The sequence below is a fragment of the Falco cherrug genome, chromosome 2, assembly GCF_023634085.1.
Source record: "Falco cherrug isolate bFalChe1 chromosome 2, bFalChe1.pri, whole genome shotgun sequence".
In the NCBI taxonomy this organism is placed as follows: domain Eukaryota; kingdom Metazoa; phylum Chordata; class Aves; order Falconiformes; family Falconidae; genus Falco; species Falco cherrug.
This window is the reverse complement of record NC_073698.1, coordinates 114,863,044-114,881,876: the sequence shown is the minus strand read 5'-3', so window position 1 is coordinate 114,881,876 and position 18,833 is coordinate 114,863,044. Positions and strand designations below refer to the sequence as shown.

At 38.4% G+C, this 18,833-nt stretch overlaps 1 protein-coding gene across 4 annotated transcripts in view; it reads right to left on the bottom strand.

Annotated features, from left to right (window-relative positions):
* Positions 1-1,703: 1,703 nt before the first annotated feature.
* DCAF6 (DDB1 and CUL4 associated factor 6) overlaps positions 1,704-18,833 on the bottom strand; it is a 90,593-nt gene continuing 73,463 nt past the window's right edge. For 3 of the 4 annotated variants that reach the window (XM_055701665.1, XM_055701666.1, XM_055701667.1), the window contains 5 exons: positions 13,102-13,240; positions 7,105-7,261; positions 5,447-5,535; positions 3,768-3,873; positions 1,704-2,146 (listed from right to left, as the gene is read on the bottom strand). In XM_055701665.1, the coding sequence (XP_055557640.1) occupies positions 2,082-2,146; positions 3,768-3,873; positions 5,447-5,535; positions 7,105-7,261; positions 13,102-13,240 (556 nt within the window). In that variant the 3' untranslated portion in view covers positions 1,704-2,081. Of the gene's footprint in view, positions 2,147-3,767; positions 3,874-5,446; positions 5,536-7,104; positions 7,262-13,101; positions 13,241-18,833 lie in introns of those variants that run through there. The other variant, XM_055701669.1, reaches the window with a different exon arrangement.

Genomic DNA, 18,833 nt, shown 5'->3' with positions numbered 1-18,833 from the left:
AAACAACCCTACTTTATACATACACTAAGTACACTATATATAATTTACTGTATAGCTCTCTAAAATTTCATGAGAGGAGTACTTTGGTATAAAAATCCAAAGGTAATTTACATGTCATAGTAAAAATTCTGCTCAGTGCAGTGGTATGAGCAGCAAGGTTTGAATAGTTCTAGACCACCGTGTTCGCCCCTCCCCAAATAGGTGTACCACAAAATCATAAAATATTCTGGCTGATCTAAAAATGCTTGCCCAAAATGCTGTGTCGTGAGGAAAACCTAATGTTTTGCTCCTTTCTCCAACAAGAAGGCCACTTAGTCGTCCTTGTGTCACCAGAAATGACAAATATCCATATTAGCTGTTACTTTCACTCCATACCTTAAAAAACAAACAACTTACCTTGACTTCTTTCACTCTCCCTTGTTCACAGTAGATACGTTCTCAAACACTTTACCAGATTTCCATCCTCTGTTTTGCTGATCTCCTCTGGGTGTGAAGTTTCCCATTTTCCACAGCGCTCCAGTGTTCCGAGACCTCCGTTGTTCCCGGCACCCTCCTCCAAAAAACTTCTCTCCCCAACAGTTATTTTCTCCTTTCCTAAATTCACTTCACTGGTTCACTTTCAAAGCTCCTATACTTTGGTCTTCCTCAGTAATTTCCTATCTTCTCCTTTAAAAAAAATAACACAACCAACCACCCTATCATCCATCTCCTCTCACTTTGCCTCTCCCCTCACATTATTCTTCCCTTGCCCAAGTACGTTCACTGTTACTGCCAGCTGAGTTCCATACAATTCCCATTTCTCTTCTCTCACAAATCTCTCTTCATCTCCTCCAATAGTTCTAGTTTTCTCATCTCCTTCTATTTCTGTGATTTATTTTCCATTCCCCAAGTCCTTTCAGCCTGCCTGCATTGTGAATCAGGACATCAGAATGTTCTGATAATGTTCTTTTTCATTTAGTGTGGGGAATTCTTTTTGTTGATGTAAGCAAAGTTTCTGAAGATTGCGTGATGAACGCATATTTTAATGATAACAGAGTAACGAAGCCTCCAGTACCCTCGTTCACCTGATTTAGAATTCTTCCCAGCATTCTGTAATTCCCAATGGAGCCGCTCAGCATCTGCCATCCTTGGCAAGAACAGCCATTGAGCAAAACCGCTCTCTTCCTTGCTCCGCTTTCCTTCCTTCTCTTCTTCTTCCCCATTGCCATCCAAAAATGTATGGAGGAAGAGCAGAGCCTGTTACACAGGCTGAACTGCCTTCCTTCCCAAATAATTACTCCTAGGAAATAACACACAGGAATTTTCAAATTCATGTTCCTTTGCATTAAATTTTCTCTACTCTAAATCCAATAGAAATTTAAGATACATCTGCTGCTGCTGTTGCAAAGAACACATACTGATGGATCTATTAGAGAAACACAACTAGTTTACCAGCACTACAGGTTCAAGCATGGAGAATGTGAAGTGGACACTATAGTAAGACTGATGGAGAGACGATTTTGCATTATGTATTTGTGGGTTGCCTGTGGAAACGCAAGAACCGAGAGGCATGGGATCTCAAAATCACAGAGAATCCCAGTGCTCACTGTAAGGAATAATTGTATTTGTCACCTCACAAACATTGTAAGAAAGAATAAAAATGAAGGTTATAGTTAAAAGGCTATAAATCAATGGCTGCACAAAGAAAAAACCCACAAAACTACTTTAAACAACCAAATCTTTTAATTAGAAAGCAACAAACATGCAAACAGCAGGTATAGAAATTTATTTGAACCAACGTTTTTACTATAATGAAAGTTACTTTAAAACATTGATCCAAGCTCCCACATTTGCAGGTTAAGGAAAATATTGCACTTTGCATCTTCTAGCACCCCTCATACATGGCAAAACATTTTAAAAACATTTTTGCTTATTTTAACTTGCACACTCTCCCAAAGTCATGCACACAGTCATTCAAAAACAAAAGGTTAGGTTATCCAAAAGCAATACCTTAGAATTGCACTAAAGCTCTGTAAGGAAAAATATAATTAATGTCTTATACAAATTCCATTAACATCTAGGCGCTTGCACACAACTGCCAGTTACTCTTCATCTTCGTTTTCATTCTCCTGACCAGATCCTTCCGATCTGTCACCTTCCAATCGGTCTGTAAGAGACAGAGATAAGTAAAGAGAACTTCCAAAGTGTTCATTTTTTGGTAAATATTTATAACACATTATCTCCCTGCGCTATACACAATAGACAGGGGCTGTGGGTTATAAGGTAGAAAAAGGTCTGTATGGACTGACAGCAGAGACTGGGTAGAAATGTTATCACAAGAAAGCAGAACAGGAAAGAAGCCATAAAAGACTTCCAGGCATAAAAGTGAAATTTGTGTACAAAAGGAAAAACCTTGTAGATGCTGACTAGCTGTCAGCACAGGAAAGATGAACACAAGCATAATATTAAAAAGAGATGGTAAATACAAAGGTTTGAGACACTTCTGGGTAGCTGAAACCAGAATAGCTGCAATTAGAAATTGGTATACTCCAGAAAAGTGGGGAATTGCTTTCTGTCACTGTATACATCAGAAAAAGTACCTTTTTTGATGTGTTTACAGAAAGACAAACAGAGAAATGTGCGAGGGAACATGATTGACTCAGGATCTATCCCTCAAACAACATGCACTGTCCAGTTAAGAAATATTCCACCCAGCAATGACAGATTTTTGCTGAAACTGTTGTAACAAATGTTGGGCAGGCCTTTGAGTATTTTACTCCAAAGAAATAATAACAAATGAAGAAAAAAAACCAAACTAAGATATTCAGTCACAGCAGTGGCGAGGCATACCACTGGGCTGGATACAGTGGCATCCTCCTGGCTCTCTAACTCTCACAGATCAGTGAGAGGTGAAAAAAGGAGCAGCAGCTGCTGCCAGGCAGAGCTTCCTTCCTACCTCCCCACACTAAGCCCACTTCTCTGCTCAAGCCAGTCCGGAGTCCCCCAATTCAGTATCTACAGTCACTCTCATCTTCATCTATGGTTCTGTTAGGTTTCCACCCCAAACATCATACCAGCCTCCCAAAACTTCATCTCCTTGCTTCCTACCCAGTATGATGTCTCTCCATTGTCCATCATCCTCAGTATCAACCCATTGCAGTCAACTTCTTCAGCACTAACATCCAGGAACACCAGTTCCCAGTGACGATTCTCCATGCAACCCTTCATATCCCCAGTTTCAGACCCCAGGGGGCTGCCCCTTCGCTGAAGGGACATCCTAACACTGTTGCCCCAGCAGCAGCTGCCAGCACCCTCGTTAGTATTTCCCACAGTCCTGTACCTTCACACCATCCTTCTCCCCATGCCAATTCCAAGCCCACAATAACAGTCAGTTTAAGGCTCATTCCAGTCGTCCCTAATGGCTTTCCCATCACACGACACTCACCTTAAACATCGTTCCTGAGTAAAGAAAGTGTTTTCCACCATCTAATTAGTACTATGTTACAAATAAGCTATTTCAAGATGGATAGTACGGTAACATCTAAAAATACATTTTGTTCTTTTCTTGCTCTTTGTTTTGAGGTAAAAGATAACAGCCGCAAAAATGATGCAAGTCTCACACTGAAGAAGCGATTCCCAAGTTTCCATTAAGAGACCCTTGAATAACCCTTGAATCTTCTCACCAACCCCAACTGTAGCCACAGATAGCTGAAGATCTTGATAATTCCCCAGTCCACCTGCTATTTCATAGACCAATGTGGTGGACAAGCTCTTCAGAAGTCTCTCACCTGCTCTTATATGATTCAACGAAGCCAACATTCGTAACATAAAAGAAGCTGGAACAGTAATAGTGTTTCTGGTCTCTTCCAGCATTAATTCATTACGTGTTATAACCTGGAGACAGGGAAGGGGGAAAAACAGCATCAAAGGTGAACACAAAATTGTACTGCATCAATATGTGTTTGTAGATACAAAGTTCCTATGCAAAAGGCATTCACAGAGTCAAAAATTACAGTAAGGGAGCAGTATTTTAACGATTACTATTGAACACAGTTGCACCAATTGTATGTGGTAAGAAAAGTCAGACAGTGGACTCTGCCTACAGATATTTAATTGTCTATCTAAAGAATATTCTAGTAGGATCATTCATTGTGTTGTCCACGTGCATGGTAGATATTAAGATAAGCAACTGAGAAAAAGCTTTGGAAATGAGATCTTGTACGAAACAAGGACCGATGAGAGAAAGTGCTGTTACAGATGGGAACTGTTGTAGAGAACAAAGTTCTAGCACCAGTGCTGGCCAAGAATGTGGGAAGGAAAAGAGATGAGGTTACTCTAAACTCCTACCTTCATGCTGCTTGAAACTTTTGGAGAAAATCCAAGCAATTACTGTATCCCAGTTCAGGAATATTCTTCAGCTCCATAATTATTTCTAAACAGATCTACAGCTTGCCTCTAAATGACTTGAAAGAGCCAGCTCCTACTGTCTTAGTTTCTAGGAAAAAAAATTCACTAACGAATACTTTTAGCTTTTTTGCCTCCTTCCTTCCTCGTGGTGCTTTCCTTGTCATCCTTCTGGCTTTCCCATAAAGTTCTAATCCCACACCTTAGTTTGTCTCTCAGCTTTTTGACTAGGTTCTTTTGCTGTCAACTAAGCATAAAAATGTCTTTAAGTGCAGACAAGTTCTGACCGTCATTCAGTCCCTCCTCCCACCCAGATCAGGTGCCGTAAGGTAGGAAAATAATATCCCTGCTATCCAAGAGACTGCACAAGAAAACCCCAAACCACTCCACAACCAAATGTCCCCTAACATATTACTTACAGAAAAACATCTAACATTTTAATAAATTATGCTATGTAAATCACTAAAATGCGATTATTCAGCAATCACCTATATGACCATCACAGGCCAGATGTTATATATGTTGTTGTTATTGCTTTGAGGATACACAAGAAACAATGTGTTACATAACTTTACATATGGACTTTTATAACTGATTGAGCTTGCAGTGTTTGCTTTATTCGATGAAGTTCCCAGACTGCAACCTTAGCCTAAACTCCCTTTTATGCCACAGAATATTTAATCATATTGATTTTTGTAGTCCCTGTCCTTCTGTACATCATTCTATTTCCTTCAGTTAATTTGTTTAAAGACAGGCACGACCTTCATTTCTTAATTCCTGCCAGTTTTCCTTCTATATCTGACTGTTCATACTTTTTCTGACTTGTTTCACATACATAATAGCAGATATCGTATCATTTCTAGGAGAGTTAATGACCTACAAAGTGCCTCGTCTGCTGCCAGTGATGGGAAGGTTAGCCCTTATAAAGGGGCAGCTTTTTATTTATAGCTCATTTGTTGAACATTAAATAACTCTGTTGATTCTGTATCAGGAATTAGCACCAAAGGCTTTTATAGAATTGGAAGATGCAACATTACTGTGAAAAAGGAAGAAAAATTCTTACCTCATCTGCAAGTTTTCGGTTAAAAATCTTGGATTCTTCTAACGGCGACCAAATTTTTATATCATAATCAATACCCGAAGAGGCCAGAACTAGAAGTAAGTAATTCTAAATTAGATGCGTTATGTCTTTACAACTATCTTCTGCACTTAACTGGAGTTAAAGAAAAAGACTTCACTTGAAGCATTGACTTGCAAACGTCAGTTCCCATGCTGAATACACAGCTATGTAATTACTGTCTCCATATGAGATCTGAGCTATAAATTGTATACTTTTTGATACATATATAAGAAGAAAACACATGCAAACATCAAGAGTCTCCTGTTGTAAATAATTTTAAAAGCACCTGAATATACATAAGGTAGGAATAGAAAGTAAGAACAAACTCAGCCACTACTAATATATTTCTGCTGATGGCCTGATGAGCAACACGTTAATAACAAAGCCTTAGGATGTGTAGGCCCAGGTACAAAGCCAGAAGCAAGACAATTTCAAACATATTTTGACATTTTACAATTTCAGTGTATTTCACGTAAACATATTTGATATTCAAATATAAAGCAGCAATGGATGCTCTTTAAACACTTGCTAAAATATGGGGAAACAAAAAGCTGCAGAACATCGTCTAGATCATTGCGCAAAGCCACTAAGAGAATAAAAAATTCTATAGAAAGATCTCAGTCACTGGAAAACTGCACAAGATTAACTGTCCTACAAGGAGGATGACCTCTCCATTACATTTTCAGTGTGTGATAGGGAGACAGACGCACTCCAAGAAATCAGTAAAGCTACAGGGCACTTTGAAAGGTGCTTCCAAAAGAAGTGTCCAGCCGGGCCACACACTCCAAACATGTACAGGAACACAAGTGCAATTAAACATTTAAAAGTTTAAGGCTTATCTAATGTTGGGCAGTATTCCATGTTTCCACAAACTGCCTGAAAAAAACCCAGCCTCTTCTGGTATTATCATAACAACTTCACTTGCTTATTTATTTACAGCTGACTGGTACTGTACAGCCATGTAAGCTACGAAAAAAGAACTAACACGAATACTTTCTTTGCCTGTGTTAAAAGCTGCAGAATGGTTTAGATTTTCCATCTATATGTCAGACAACATGATTGCTTCCCCTGCTTTGGTCCATCTCTTCCATAAATATGTTCCCCTAAATACAAATCAAGAGCATTTCTATGAACTTTTTTTATTCTTTTAATGTCACAAAGCCAATGAGAAAGAGACACCCATTTCAGTCAGTTTTTTGAACAGGTCCAAGTAGAGACCAGATTCCAATAGCAATTCCCAAAGCATTGCTGGCATTTCAGTGACCCCATATTTCCCTCATCAGTATCATGGAAAACATTTAATTTATTGAGGGGATCAAGAAATGGAAATTCTTCTTATTATGTCTTAACTTTCTATAAATACTGTGTCACTAATGCTTTCATTCCAAGACATTATTGAGTAAGGAGGGTTTTAAGGGCCACAGGCCATTAGTAAAAGACACAATTAAAAGCAGTATTATCTAATTCACATGGGAAAAAGCGAACAATAGTTCACTAATCATTACAATACTCCATTAAGGCAAAGAATTTAAGACTGAGCTTTAAAATGCTTTACAACAGATAACCAGAACATGCAGACTATGAAAAAATGATCATCTTACTTGGGTCAAACGGATGAGGCTGTAGACAGTTCACCACGTGATTATCAGCTTCCAGCAGCATGAGATGTTCAGCAGTATGTCGATCCCATATAAAAATATGGCCACAGTCTGAACCACTCATGACAAAATTAGATCCCCAAAAATTGGCTTCCTTTATCTGCAGTAAAAACAAAAATTAAAATTAATATATAAGACTAGCTAGTGAAAGCACATCAAGTAATACACTGCCATTTCTGTAATAACACTACCTCTGAAATAAAAGCTCTGCATATGAAGAAGTAACATTTAAGACAATTTAAATGAAACATTAAAAGAAGAATGGTCAAAAAAAGAAAATTCAGAAGGTATTACATCTCCAGAGCAAAGTGGCTGCTAACAGAAAAAAGGAGAGGAGCTGGGGCGGACTGAGCAGTTTGGAAATAAGTGACAGCAGATCTGTCACTTTCCAAAGTGACAGGAATGACACTGGAGACAGGAGTACGTGAAAGGGTTTTTGCAAAGAGTGCGGTAAGTTAAAGTGTGTGACAGGCTAATCCTTGGTGGAGATTTTCCATTTACAGAGGAAGAGGAGACGAGGCAGAAGCTTAAGAAATCTGAGGGGTGGGAATTAACTGGGTCTGACAGACAAAAAGGGTCATGAAATCAAACTTCAGAATTTTTTCTCCTCACTTCTATAATAAATCAGATGAGAACTAAGACTTCTTACTCAGAGTCCAAAATTAAAGTTATAAGCCACTGAACCAGGAAGGCATTCAGGCAGAAGCGATCCTTCAGCTTCAGCTGTTACCATAATAGTAGGCGAAAGCAGAAGCATCTCTCCCTGCAGCTGGAACCAGTATCATCACAGTTTTCTCGACACATCAACGATGCATTATATTCTATATGGTTGCTCCTAACGTTATTTTGTTGAGGTATCCAAGCACCTCTGCAGAAGGCTTGAAGTGATATGGCTAACATTTGTCAATTATCAGTAGCATTCCCATGCTATCAGCAAAATGTATATGTAATACATTGCCAGCATGAACTATTTTTTTTCTTTTTTTCTTTCTTCTTTTTTTTTTTTTTTTAAATTAAACTGTTCACACTGAAGGTCATTCTAGCATCTCAGGCCAATTTATGGAATTTTACTTTGCACCAACTGGACTAGCATGACACAAAATATATACATTTTTTAATCATTCATCAGAAATTATAATCATCTTTGTTTTGCCCTACAGCTAACTCCTCTATAATGTTATTGATAACATGGTAGTTTGACCCTAGATTATAATTGGCTGTAATTAAAACACTCAAGGAAGACTTCTCTGATTGGAGAGCTGTACATTTGAAGGAGGAAATACTTGAAAGATGCACAAAGTACTTGAGAATTTTTCATAAACCAGAAAAGATGGGAGGAAATCCACAAACACGGCATTGTGAGTTAAAGTGTGCACATCTGTTTGTGAGCAAACACAGCTGGGCAGGACATGCCACCAACTGAAGGGTACTGAAGAGAAGATCCAAGGTCCTCGAGAGGGCTTCCCAAAAACCAGCCGCCTCTCACTGCAACTGTATGGTTTGTTGCGGTGCCTCACAGCCAGTGAAGTGACACTGACAGCGTGCACTTGGGCTTCTCCCTTCTGGCAGCTTCTCCAGGAGGCTCTGACAGTGCTAAGGGAGCAGATGGAAGGCGTTCTTTGGAGCAGGGGGACCATCTCCACAGAGAAGGCAAAGGCTTCCCTGTTGCCTTCTGCCTTTCTTCCCCTGCCACCAATGCACAGCCTTCTCTCCATCCTATGAAGAGAGGAACATCATCATCCTCTGGGTAAAAAGAAAAGGGGCGTTTTAGGAAACAACATGCTCATGCTTTAGGCTAGAATACTATATAATGGTTTAGTACATCATCTATTTCTCTTTCCTTGTGTGCGGTGCTGTAACTCAGTAGGTATTTAAACCTACTGTCTTAATCTCCATATATATTCAGACTCATCAGCATCGTCACTCTGGATAGGCATTTGCTAAAATGCTGTGACCACTTCTCTAATGAAGTGACCATCTCTCCCCTCAAAATGGCTAAACTGTCCTGTCCCTAATTCCGAGAACTAAAGAAAACAGCAGATAATAGTCAATGACAAGATAGCTACCTTGACACGTACTTGGCTTAGAAGAAGTCTTTGGGAGACAAGTGAGCCAATAAAACCGATTTTTTTTTCTCCTCTTTGTTGCCATCCATCTCCTCAAAAATTGGTATTACATACCACTGTAAGGATAATGTATTATCTGATAATCATTTATACATTCATTATATTTTTGTATGGATCCACGTATTTATTATTTATATTATACCATACTGTGTTTATTTCTTAAATATGATTTATCTATAAATAATTACTTGTGTAGTAAATGCTGTATTCTTTTTTAATTGTGTGTTTACTAGTTCAGTGGGAAAACCCAGACTCCTTGAGTGTTTCAGAGATTTGCAGTCTCATGAGTTTTGGAACTGGAGGCAGCTGAAGCGGCCTGCCCTATGCCACAGAGTAGTGTTACAACGAAAATGATCATGTAAACTACAGAGAAATTATAGGCCATGAAAAAGTAGCAGTAGTATCAGGTATCCGTTTCCTCGAAATATAATGTTGATATTATTCTACACCTGTTACATTCAAGATACCCTTATGATTACAGCCTGAAAGAATGTGGCTTATTCAATTTCTGAGCCAAAACCAGCCACCCTAGAGTATTTTTTTCAAGAAGCAACTATTAGGTTTAAGTGTAGAACAATCTTCCCATGCCAAGGCCTCACTTACCCTCCCTTCCTAAAAAGACGTAACCCAAACAAAGACAAACATTTGGTCAGAGCAAGCAAGAATTGGCCACTTCCTCACTAATGATTAGAATCTTATTCAGAAATCAATTATGATTTTACTCTGAGTAGGACATCAAAACAACCATTGCTAAACTATTTAAAATGGGAACAGGCTAGGCAGCAGTATCCTTCCCCATTGCTGTCCTACGTCACCTGCAGGGTAAGAGGTTAGATGGGGTGCCACATGGAGTCACGTTGCTTCAAGAAGAGTCAAAACTCAGTCACGAGATGCGAGCTGAAAGCTCACAATAGTCCAATGTTTGTGCTGGAGAAAGAGCCTAGAAGTTAAAAATGTGACCCTACAAAAAAGATAACAATTTAAACAGGTACCACTACCTCTTACAAATTCGTTAAGTTGACATACAGTGGGTAAATGAGATACCTACGTAAACAGAAGTTTCCTACGTAGCTGCTTTCAGGGTTCACACAGATGATGTCCAATATTTGACGTTTAGCATAAAACAATTCCCTAATGTTTGGTATTTAAGAAAACCTCCAGCATAAGGGGCAGAATTTTGAGTTTGAGACCATTTACCAGAATCCTACTATGAAATTATTTTCCAAGTAACACATCATAATAAAGCTCTAAAGGGGATAGTGCCTGCATCCTCATCTTTCTTTTGGCATAGTTTTCCCAGAAAATGCTCTGGAGAAAATGACAGAGACATTGTCTTGCTCTCTGCTTTGCCCCAGCTATCTTGACTTAAAAATCACCGTGATAAAGAATCGTCTTAGTAAGCTGAACCCTTACCGCTGTTAAAAATATGTACTTCATTTCCAGCGTGAGTATGTCCAGTTTTAGACTTCAGGCTTGCTAGATCTTTGTCTATAGAATAAGTACCAATGACTGCAGTCAGTGCAATAAAGTCACTCCAATGTCTAAAAATAAGCCAGAGAAACTGCATTCCTGGATTCTGTGGTGAAAGACATGTTTCCAATACATACACCTTCTGGCAGTTTCTGTCTTAGAGCTCCTCTTAATATATATATTTCATTATCCTGTTAAAAGTACAGCTAAATTATCTCCAATAATAAATAACTTTATATTTCAATTCTCAATTACAATGCCTTTCTGCTTCCTTTGTATTCTCTTCCGCAACTGCTGATTTTACATTTCTAAATATTTCATAAAACCTAGGCTTGCCACTACATAAATCAACATAATTGAAATTCACATTTAGAAAATTTGTTTTCAAACTCATACATGCACTCAACTCTACTGTATGCACACACAACTTATCCCAGTTATTAGTTACACACAGAGATCTCTATTGAAGAAAAGTTTTGTTAAAGTCAACATTTTAAAAGGGGGAGGCAGGACTTGGGGTGAATGGAACACAGGAAAAATGGCATAGATAGGAAAAGAAACAAGACCAGGACTGGGGGAAAATAGTGAGGAAGAGACAGGAGAGACAAAGAACCGAAGGCACATGGCAAAAAAAAAAAATTAAGAAAAAGAAAGGGAGTTTGGCCTCACACAAGCCTTTTTTTTTCTTCCAAGAGCTAAAGAGAAACAGGAAATCCCACCCCCATCATTCCACTACCACCACAGCTCCAGCTGCTGTACTTTTGGGTCTGTTTCATGAAAAACTAGTCACAGCCAGAACACCAAAACCACTAACGATGTCATTTGAGTGGTTACATAGCAGGGATCAGTGCGATGGACACAGAAACATTCCAACCCTGCCAATGGTACCAGCAAACGCCACTACAATACTACTTATCTTTTGCTTTCCGACAATATGAGAATTACATTTAAAAAATGCTTATTAAAAAAATCGTAAGATTGCCCAATTAAGTTCTCAAAAGTAAGGAAGTACCAGTATTACTCCATTTGCCCGCATAACCTTAATTCACTCTCCCTTCACGTTCACGTCATTGACAAGACAACTTTACCCTTGAGCTGCTCGGGTATGTAGGAAACAAGACCTCTCTAAGCTGCCTCCTTCACAAATTTAAAAGGGAAATATCATCAGCCCTTGCCTTACAGGAAAGCTAGTTTGATCAAAAAGATAAAATATAAAGAAGTTTGCCACCATAGAAACCAAAAAGGAAAATTATATCATCTGTCATTACGTGCGCTCCTTGTCGTAAGTGCTCATGTGAAACAAAAGCAAAACACCAACCACATCCCAAAGAAACCAAACAGTAAAGTCCATGAAATAATCTATGCAATACACATACACAGATGGAGACTCAATTAAGACCACTTAAGAGATAATAAAATTAAGCTTGCCTAGCTACAAAGCACTTGATGCTATGACTTTTAAACTAATGGGGTTTTGAGCAATTAAAATTAACTTCTGCAACACAGTACAAAACTCCTTGTCATTAATCAAAGTTTATTCTAAGCCTTGTTGCTTATGTAGACTGAAATACGCATTTACTGCAGTATTTTCCCCCGTGTAATCAAAGCCATTCACGCAAACTCTAGAAAATTGCTTTTGGAGGTAACTGGGACTACTCCTCAGATCATCTGCAAAATTATACGCCCACTACTTCTCCAAAATACCACCTAGTACTCAGAACTTCATGTCTTCAAAACACTGTAAAAAGCAAAAAAAGAAATAGCAAGGAAAACAGCACTGTTTCTCATGCACCACTGCTTTACAAACACAGTAACTGTTTTTCTTAAAACACAGTATTTTGCATTAAAAAGATACAGTATCTAGTAGTTAGATTATGATTTAGTAACTAGCACTTTTTTTTTTTTTTTTTTAATTCAGAGATGTTAAGGCTCTTCAGAACTAAGATTTAATCCTCACTTTCCCTTCCAAGCTGTTCAAAACTTTTATTTAATCTTTAACTTTAAAGAGCTTGTAAGGGAAAATGAGGATTAAATCATAATTTTGATGGTAGGCACATTTTATAACACTTAGGCTGATAGACATGATGAAAAAGAAGAAAAATACCCAAAATTTTAAAGGAAGTTAAGGGGTGAGAGTCTTAACTCAAGAAAACTCAAATGCACACGAGTCACGCCAATTCTAATTTTCCTTTAGAGGAAGTTATGTGGCTTCCAACTGAATATGCAAGAAGAAGTGCTTACAATACATTACAAAATCCTTTTTGGCAAGCATATCAGTGTGGCAGCTATGCTGATTCAGTCCATAAAATCTCTGCAGTTCCCAAAACAGACAAAGAGTTTGTACCATTGTTCGGGAGTTCCGATGACCTTTATAAACCATCTTTATTAAAGGACGTCTAATATTCAACGTTTCCAGTTCTTCCATTTCTTTTCTTTCTTTCCTCCTTCTGAAGAGCTCCTGAATACGGGCAACGGCAGATCGTCTATAAATTGCAGACAAAGAGAACACTACTGAGAGTCCATCTCTAAACACTGCAATGGGCTTTCAAAAAGAGACTACAGAATAATAATTAGGCACTCACACACACTCTCCATAAGTTTGGAACAGACATCAACATTATCTCAAATGTAAAATTACGGACTTCAATTTTTTTTTCCATCCTGGCTTAGAACAAGAATAGCATGCAAGACAGTGGAATGTCAAGTGATGCCAGATTTTGTTCCCTCTCTGAAGAACAAACTTCAGCTGTTGGTAAAATTCACATGCTATTTTATTATTCAGTGCTAGAGATATCCTCCACCCATAACGAGGTAGCAAAACTCTGAAGCGAAAAATCTACACTAAACCAGAAGTTTTAAAAGTTTAACAAGTTATTAAGGATCTACTGTGTCTTCCAGTGTAATTTTTTTTCCAAAATTCCATTAAATCTGTTTCTCTTCACTACTTCTGCATGACAACAGTCACAATTTAGACAGCTTTAAAATTTACTACCAAGGCAAGAGACAATTTGAGATAAGTTATTGTAGCAAATATCCCATAGGTTAGCAGTGAGGGATACAGTTGAAGATCTCCTAGAACAACAGAGAAAAATTAACTAAATTAGGTATTCTGTTTTGTGAACGTTTAATTCCAGGAATCTACTTTCTGTGAAAAGACCCTGGTACCAAATTTTTCCTGTTTAGCTCTTAAGTTTGCAGATCCCCTAATTCCAGCTACAGCCAAACTGTCACATCCCAGCACCTGCACCTAACTTTTTCTTACTTTATTCCATGTCAAGGTTGCTATTAGAGCTTTGGGGTCTTGAACACGGTCCGAGGGGAATGCCCCTCTCTAGAAGGAGCAGGTACAGATTTTAGCAGAATGCAAGGAGTCCAACCATTACAGGAAGGTATACAATTCTGAAATGTAAACCGAGCCAGAACTGAATCTATTTGCAACCTCATTACACTGCTACCAGAAAGCTAGTAACCCGAATTTGTCCACAAATAATGTGGTATGCTGGTTTAGTCACTGATCCTGGAGAAGCTTCCAACAAGTCCTTGTATCCAGAAAAAAATCCACCAGATCTATCTCATCACTAATCCTCTCGGCAAGTGGTCTGCTTAGATGTATTTCATTTTTGTCATAGGGAAAAGGTGGACCAAAAAAAATTAAGGTAAAGTGTTATCCCACAGCTAGGCAAAGAAGGAAAATGAATGCGAGTCGTTAATACAGATTTTTTTTAAAACAAAAAAATAAGAAACCAAGCAATCAATCACAAACTGTCAGACTCTGACAGATCATCTAATACAGCTCAGCTTTTAAAAGATATTTTAATCCTTACTTTTTATAGAAACTAGAAGATATTTGTAAGCGCTAGCCAACAGATCCACTTAACAGCGGACTATTTATTACAATACTTTTTTTAGAAGTTTGTCTAGCAAACAATCCCAGAAAAAACAGACTACTACTACTTCCTTTGTGAGAATTTTCTATCCCCTCATATCTAGGCAGTTTTCTAGTTCCTCCTTCTTATGCAACACTAAATAAATATGCTGTATTTGTTTGTTAGTCCTTATAATATATGAAGCCTCAACTTTAATCTTCAACAGATTTAAGAAGAGGGTTCTTCAGTCTTCATACAACAGAGGAAAAAACCCCCCATGTTCTTTATCTACTGTGCTTTAACAACCATGAGATTATTCTCCTCACCAGTTTACTTCTGTATGAAGGGAAAGGAAGGGTGGCATGAATATGAGAGGCTACACAAAAACGCCTACAGAAACTTTAAACGATTATTTGTACATATTTGGTTCTGTACATTTAAAAAAAAAATAAATTTGTGTAAGACCAAGAATCATGTAACAATAACTACTCTGCTACCAACCCCACCAGTGACTGCCCAGCACACACAACTCTTCAGCACCTTAAGACCCTTTTGGTTTCAGATGCACGCCTGCCAGCCTTAAGCCTTTCCCTTACTATCACTACTATTTGTATTTGCAGCGTATTTATCCACCATAATTAATTAATAAAAGATGTGCAGTGAAATATCTGAGAAGTTAAACATTGTTAGGAATGACAAAGCAGCAGACTTGTCTAGCTCTTTCAGGAGAGTTACTTGCTAGATAGCAGTAGCAAGTCTGGGGATTAAAAGATGGTATTAAAATAACTAATTGATAACCCAGAGTAGTTTCTTGCATAGCTTTTCATCTAAGTGTCTCTAGAAAAATTCATCTCCTCTTCTAAATTCTAGGCTTGAATGCAGACGTTACAAAACACCTCAAGACTATTCAGCAGTCAGAATCACACATTTTTCAATAAAAGCAGAAGCAGAACTTGTGGTTAAAAACTGTCTTTCAACTAAATTCAGCTCTGAATTTAAATCAGGATTTGGGGGTCTTATTTTATAAGGCACGAATGGATTTGTATTTAGGGATCTGGTAAAGTTGATGATTACCTTCAACGGGGAGAAAGCAGCCAAGCACACGGGGCTATAGGTGTGATACTGTTACCGGGCTCTCCAGTAACACACTGCTAAGAGCAGGAACCTGGCAGAGGCAGGCCTTCTCCAGAAGAGATAAATATGAGCCCGATCTAATGACATTTCAGAACAAAGAACATTACAGCAAAAGGATTCTCTTGGAGAGGTATTACTTTTCCATATCTACAGATTTCCTATACATTTTTTAAATCACACAAAACCCCCCACTAAATAGTTCAACCTATTTGTTTTCACGGCTTTTAAATTTCCATTCGTATTTGTGATAAGCAATTCCTATCTGTGCCGACACAAACTTAAGACAGCAGCCTCATGGCTTGGAGCATCAGCAGGTAGAGAAGCGCGCTGGGCAATCTGTACACTGCTAAGGTTCAGCCTAAACCCCACCGCGAGCTGCTGCGTCCCTTCCAAACCACGGGGTCTTCCGAGCGTTTACGGTCAGACAGTTACACACACTGCACCTCTTGGGGCAACTCCACCGATTGATCCGGTTGTATTATGCATTCACATCCAGGCCTCAAATCAAGATGCCTGAGAAATTCTGGGTATAAATTAATGTTATTAGCTTTACGATACAGAAAACATTAAGTCTTGCAAAGCCTACGAAACTCTTTAGTTATGCCCCTATACAGTCGGTAGTGTTCTTGACTTCAGAATAATTCAGTACTACTGGCTTTATACCTGCAGACCAGACTTTTTAGGTGTGTTTCACCAAGTTTTGTGGTACTTTAGCGCAAAAAGTAGTAATAAAGGTGGTGTGTGTAGTCTTTGTAAGATTTGAGTCCAAGATGACGTACAGTACATCCATTACTTCAGTGGAGTGTGCCTTGTGGAAAGACAGTTTTTAAATATTACTTCCAAAAGTAAGAATATAGATATGAATCAGAGCATAACTCTTCCCTGTATGATCAGCCACATTTGAAGCCTTCAAAGTTTATTGTTGTAAAATTAATTATCAAAAGCCCATTTAAATTAAGCCCTAGATGAGTGGAACAGGGATTTAGAAGTGACGCCGTTATATTCCTTCAATTCAACATAAGTTCAAAGGAAAAAAAATCCCAAACCCACAAAAACCCTGCGATGCAAACTGATTCACAACTACATACGATACATCGAGAGAAATCAAAAAGATGTCAAAATGTAAGTTAAGCCTTAAAAAAGATTTTTTTTTTTTTACATGTCAAATAGGGCATTTTCTGTATTGTTAGAAATTCTGAAGTATAATAAGGATTTTTTAAAATTAAAGTCTGTGCAATTTTCATGATTAACTAGTTTGTTTCTTAAAGCACAGTCTGTCACATATTGCTCTTTAAAATATTTTTTTTGTGTGTGCGTGTGAGAGAGAAAGCTGCAGACATCAGTTCACAATCTGTGTTACTCAACCATTTCTGGCTAACTAGCCCTGCATGTTTCAAAACAACTATGCTCATCTATTAGTTAGAAGAGAGACAGTCAAACTTAATTGTATGTTTTTCAAAAGAGGGAAAACTGAACAATTACCCGAATCAACTGTAAACAATATACAGGAATTCCGCTACAAACCTTGTTCCACTAGAGGTCCAGATGTAGTGGCTGCCATAAAATTAATCGGTTACCCTAGATCAAACACTGTCACCACCCACCGGCCACCTCCTGAGCTGGGCTGCAGCAGGGGCTGGAAAGCTCGCGGGTGCTTGCCTTCCTTTTCCCATCCCTCTTGTCTCAGCTCTGCACTGAGTCTCAAGCTCAGTATTGATTCCTCCCGTATTAAGGAGTTTTGTCACCTCTTAAGTTCCCCAATTTACTTACACACAGATAGGCGTTGTCTCTTTTTGCTAAGTACCAGCAACCTGCTTCCTTCTCTTCTGCAATTTCAAGTTACTACTTCCCCCCCCCCCCTTCTCGTTGCCATTTTCTTATTTGAACTATTTTCCCTATCCAAAACAACTGCAGGGAACCTAAGGCTTACAACCATTAATTTAGAACCTATTCCTCTGATGCCTTGTGGTCAGTTCTTCACTGACCGCGTAGAGGAATCCACCTCCCAGCTACCATGCTCCTGGCCCAAGAATTCCAACCATGCGTCTTAACAAGCTGGCTATCACCACCGAAGTCAAATCCAGCTCAGGAACAATCAATAAGACATTGAACTGGTCTTCACCTCAACCCGTGAGTTCTCTCACTATTTTTACTCTTCTGATCTTCTCCTCCATCCCACCGGGGGACAGTGAGTGAGTAGCTCTGTTGGGCTGAGCTGCCTGCTAGGGTTAACCCACAACCACCATATTAAAATAGATCTCTTTCCTAAATATGAGGATTTAATTACATTTCTGATTTTAATTACCAAACAACCATGTTCCTTTTAGAAGCCTCTGAACCCGCAGAAGAGATTTACTACTGCTGTCAAATTTCAAGCATTAAGAGAGTTGTAAAACAAGGGCAAAACCATCATGTTTAGCAACACACTGACTCTACCCTAAAGCCCAAGTTATTTCACTGCTGATCATATAAAAAGAAATGTTTACTCTAATGTACTCCCAAGTAATTTCCAACACAGTGTTTCAACTATTCTCCGCTACATTTTTAAATTTTCACCTGATATGCTGCAGAATACAATGAAAATCAGAGAAAAATATACTGATAAAAAAGTCTATGCTGAACGCATCATTCATTTTTCTATTTAATTTATAGCAATATGAAACAAATATGCCCATGGGCTGTGCTGAAGAGCTAAAGAACTCCATGGTAAGCATGTTTAATAAAGAAAGAACGCCTATTGTGAAACGTAAAGTACAAAAAATACACAGATTCTTGAACCTTTAAGAAAGTTGCAGAGTTAAATTAATATTCCAATTGCAGCTAAGATTGGAAAATAAGACAAAGAAATACACATCTGCACTATTTTCCTGTAGGCATTTAAAAGATCGGACTCAGGCTAAAACTTCTGTGAAACCACATCCTGAGTCTTTTCCTTCCCAGCCACACAAAGCCAAGATGTTAATTTTCACCATTAGAATTATTTTGTGCCACTTCCCCTCTATACAGCCTTTGGCATTAAATCACAGCAGATCGTTTCTCCCTCTCATGGCATGTGGCCAAACACAATTGCCCAAAC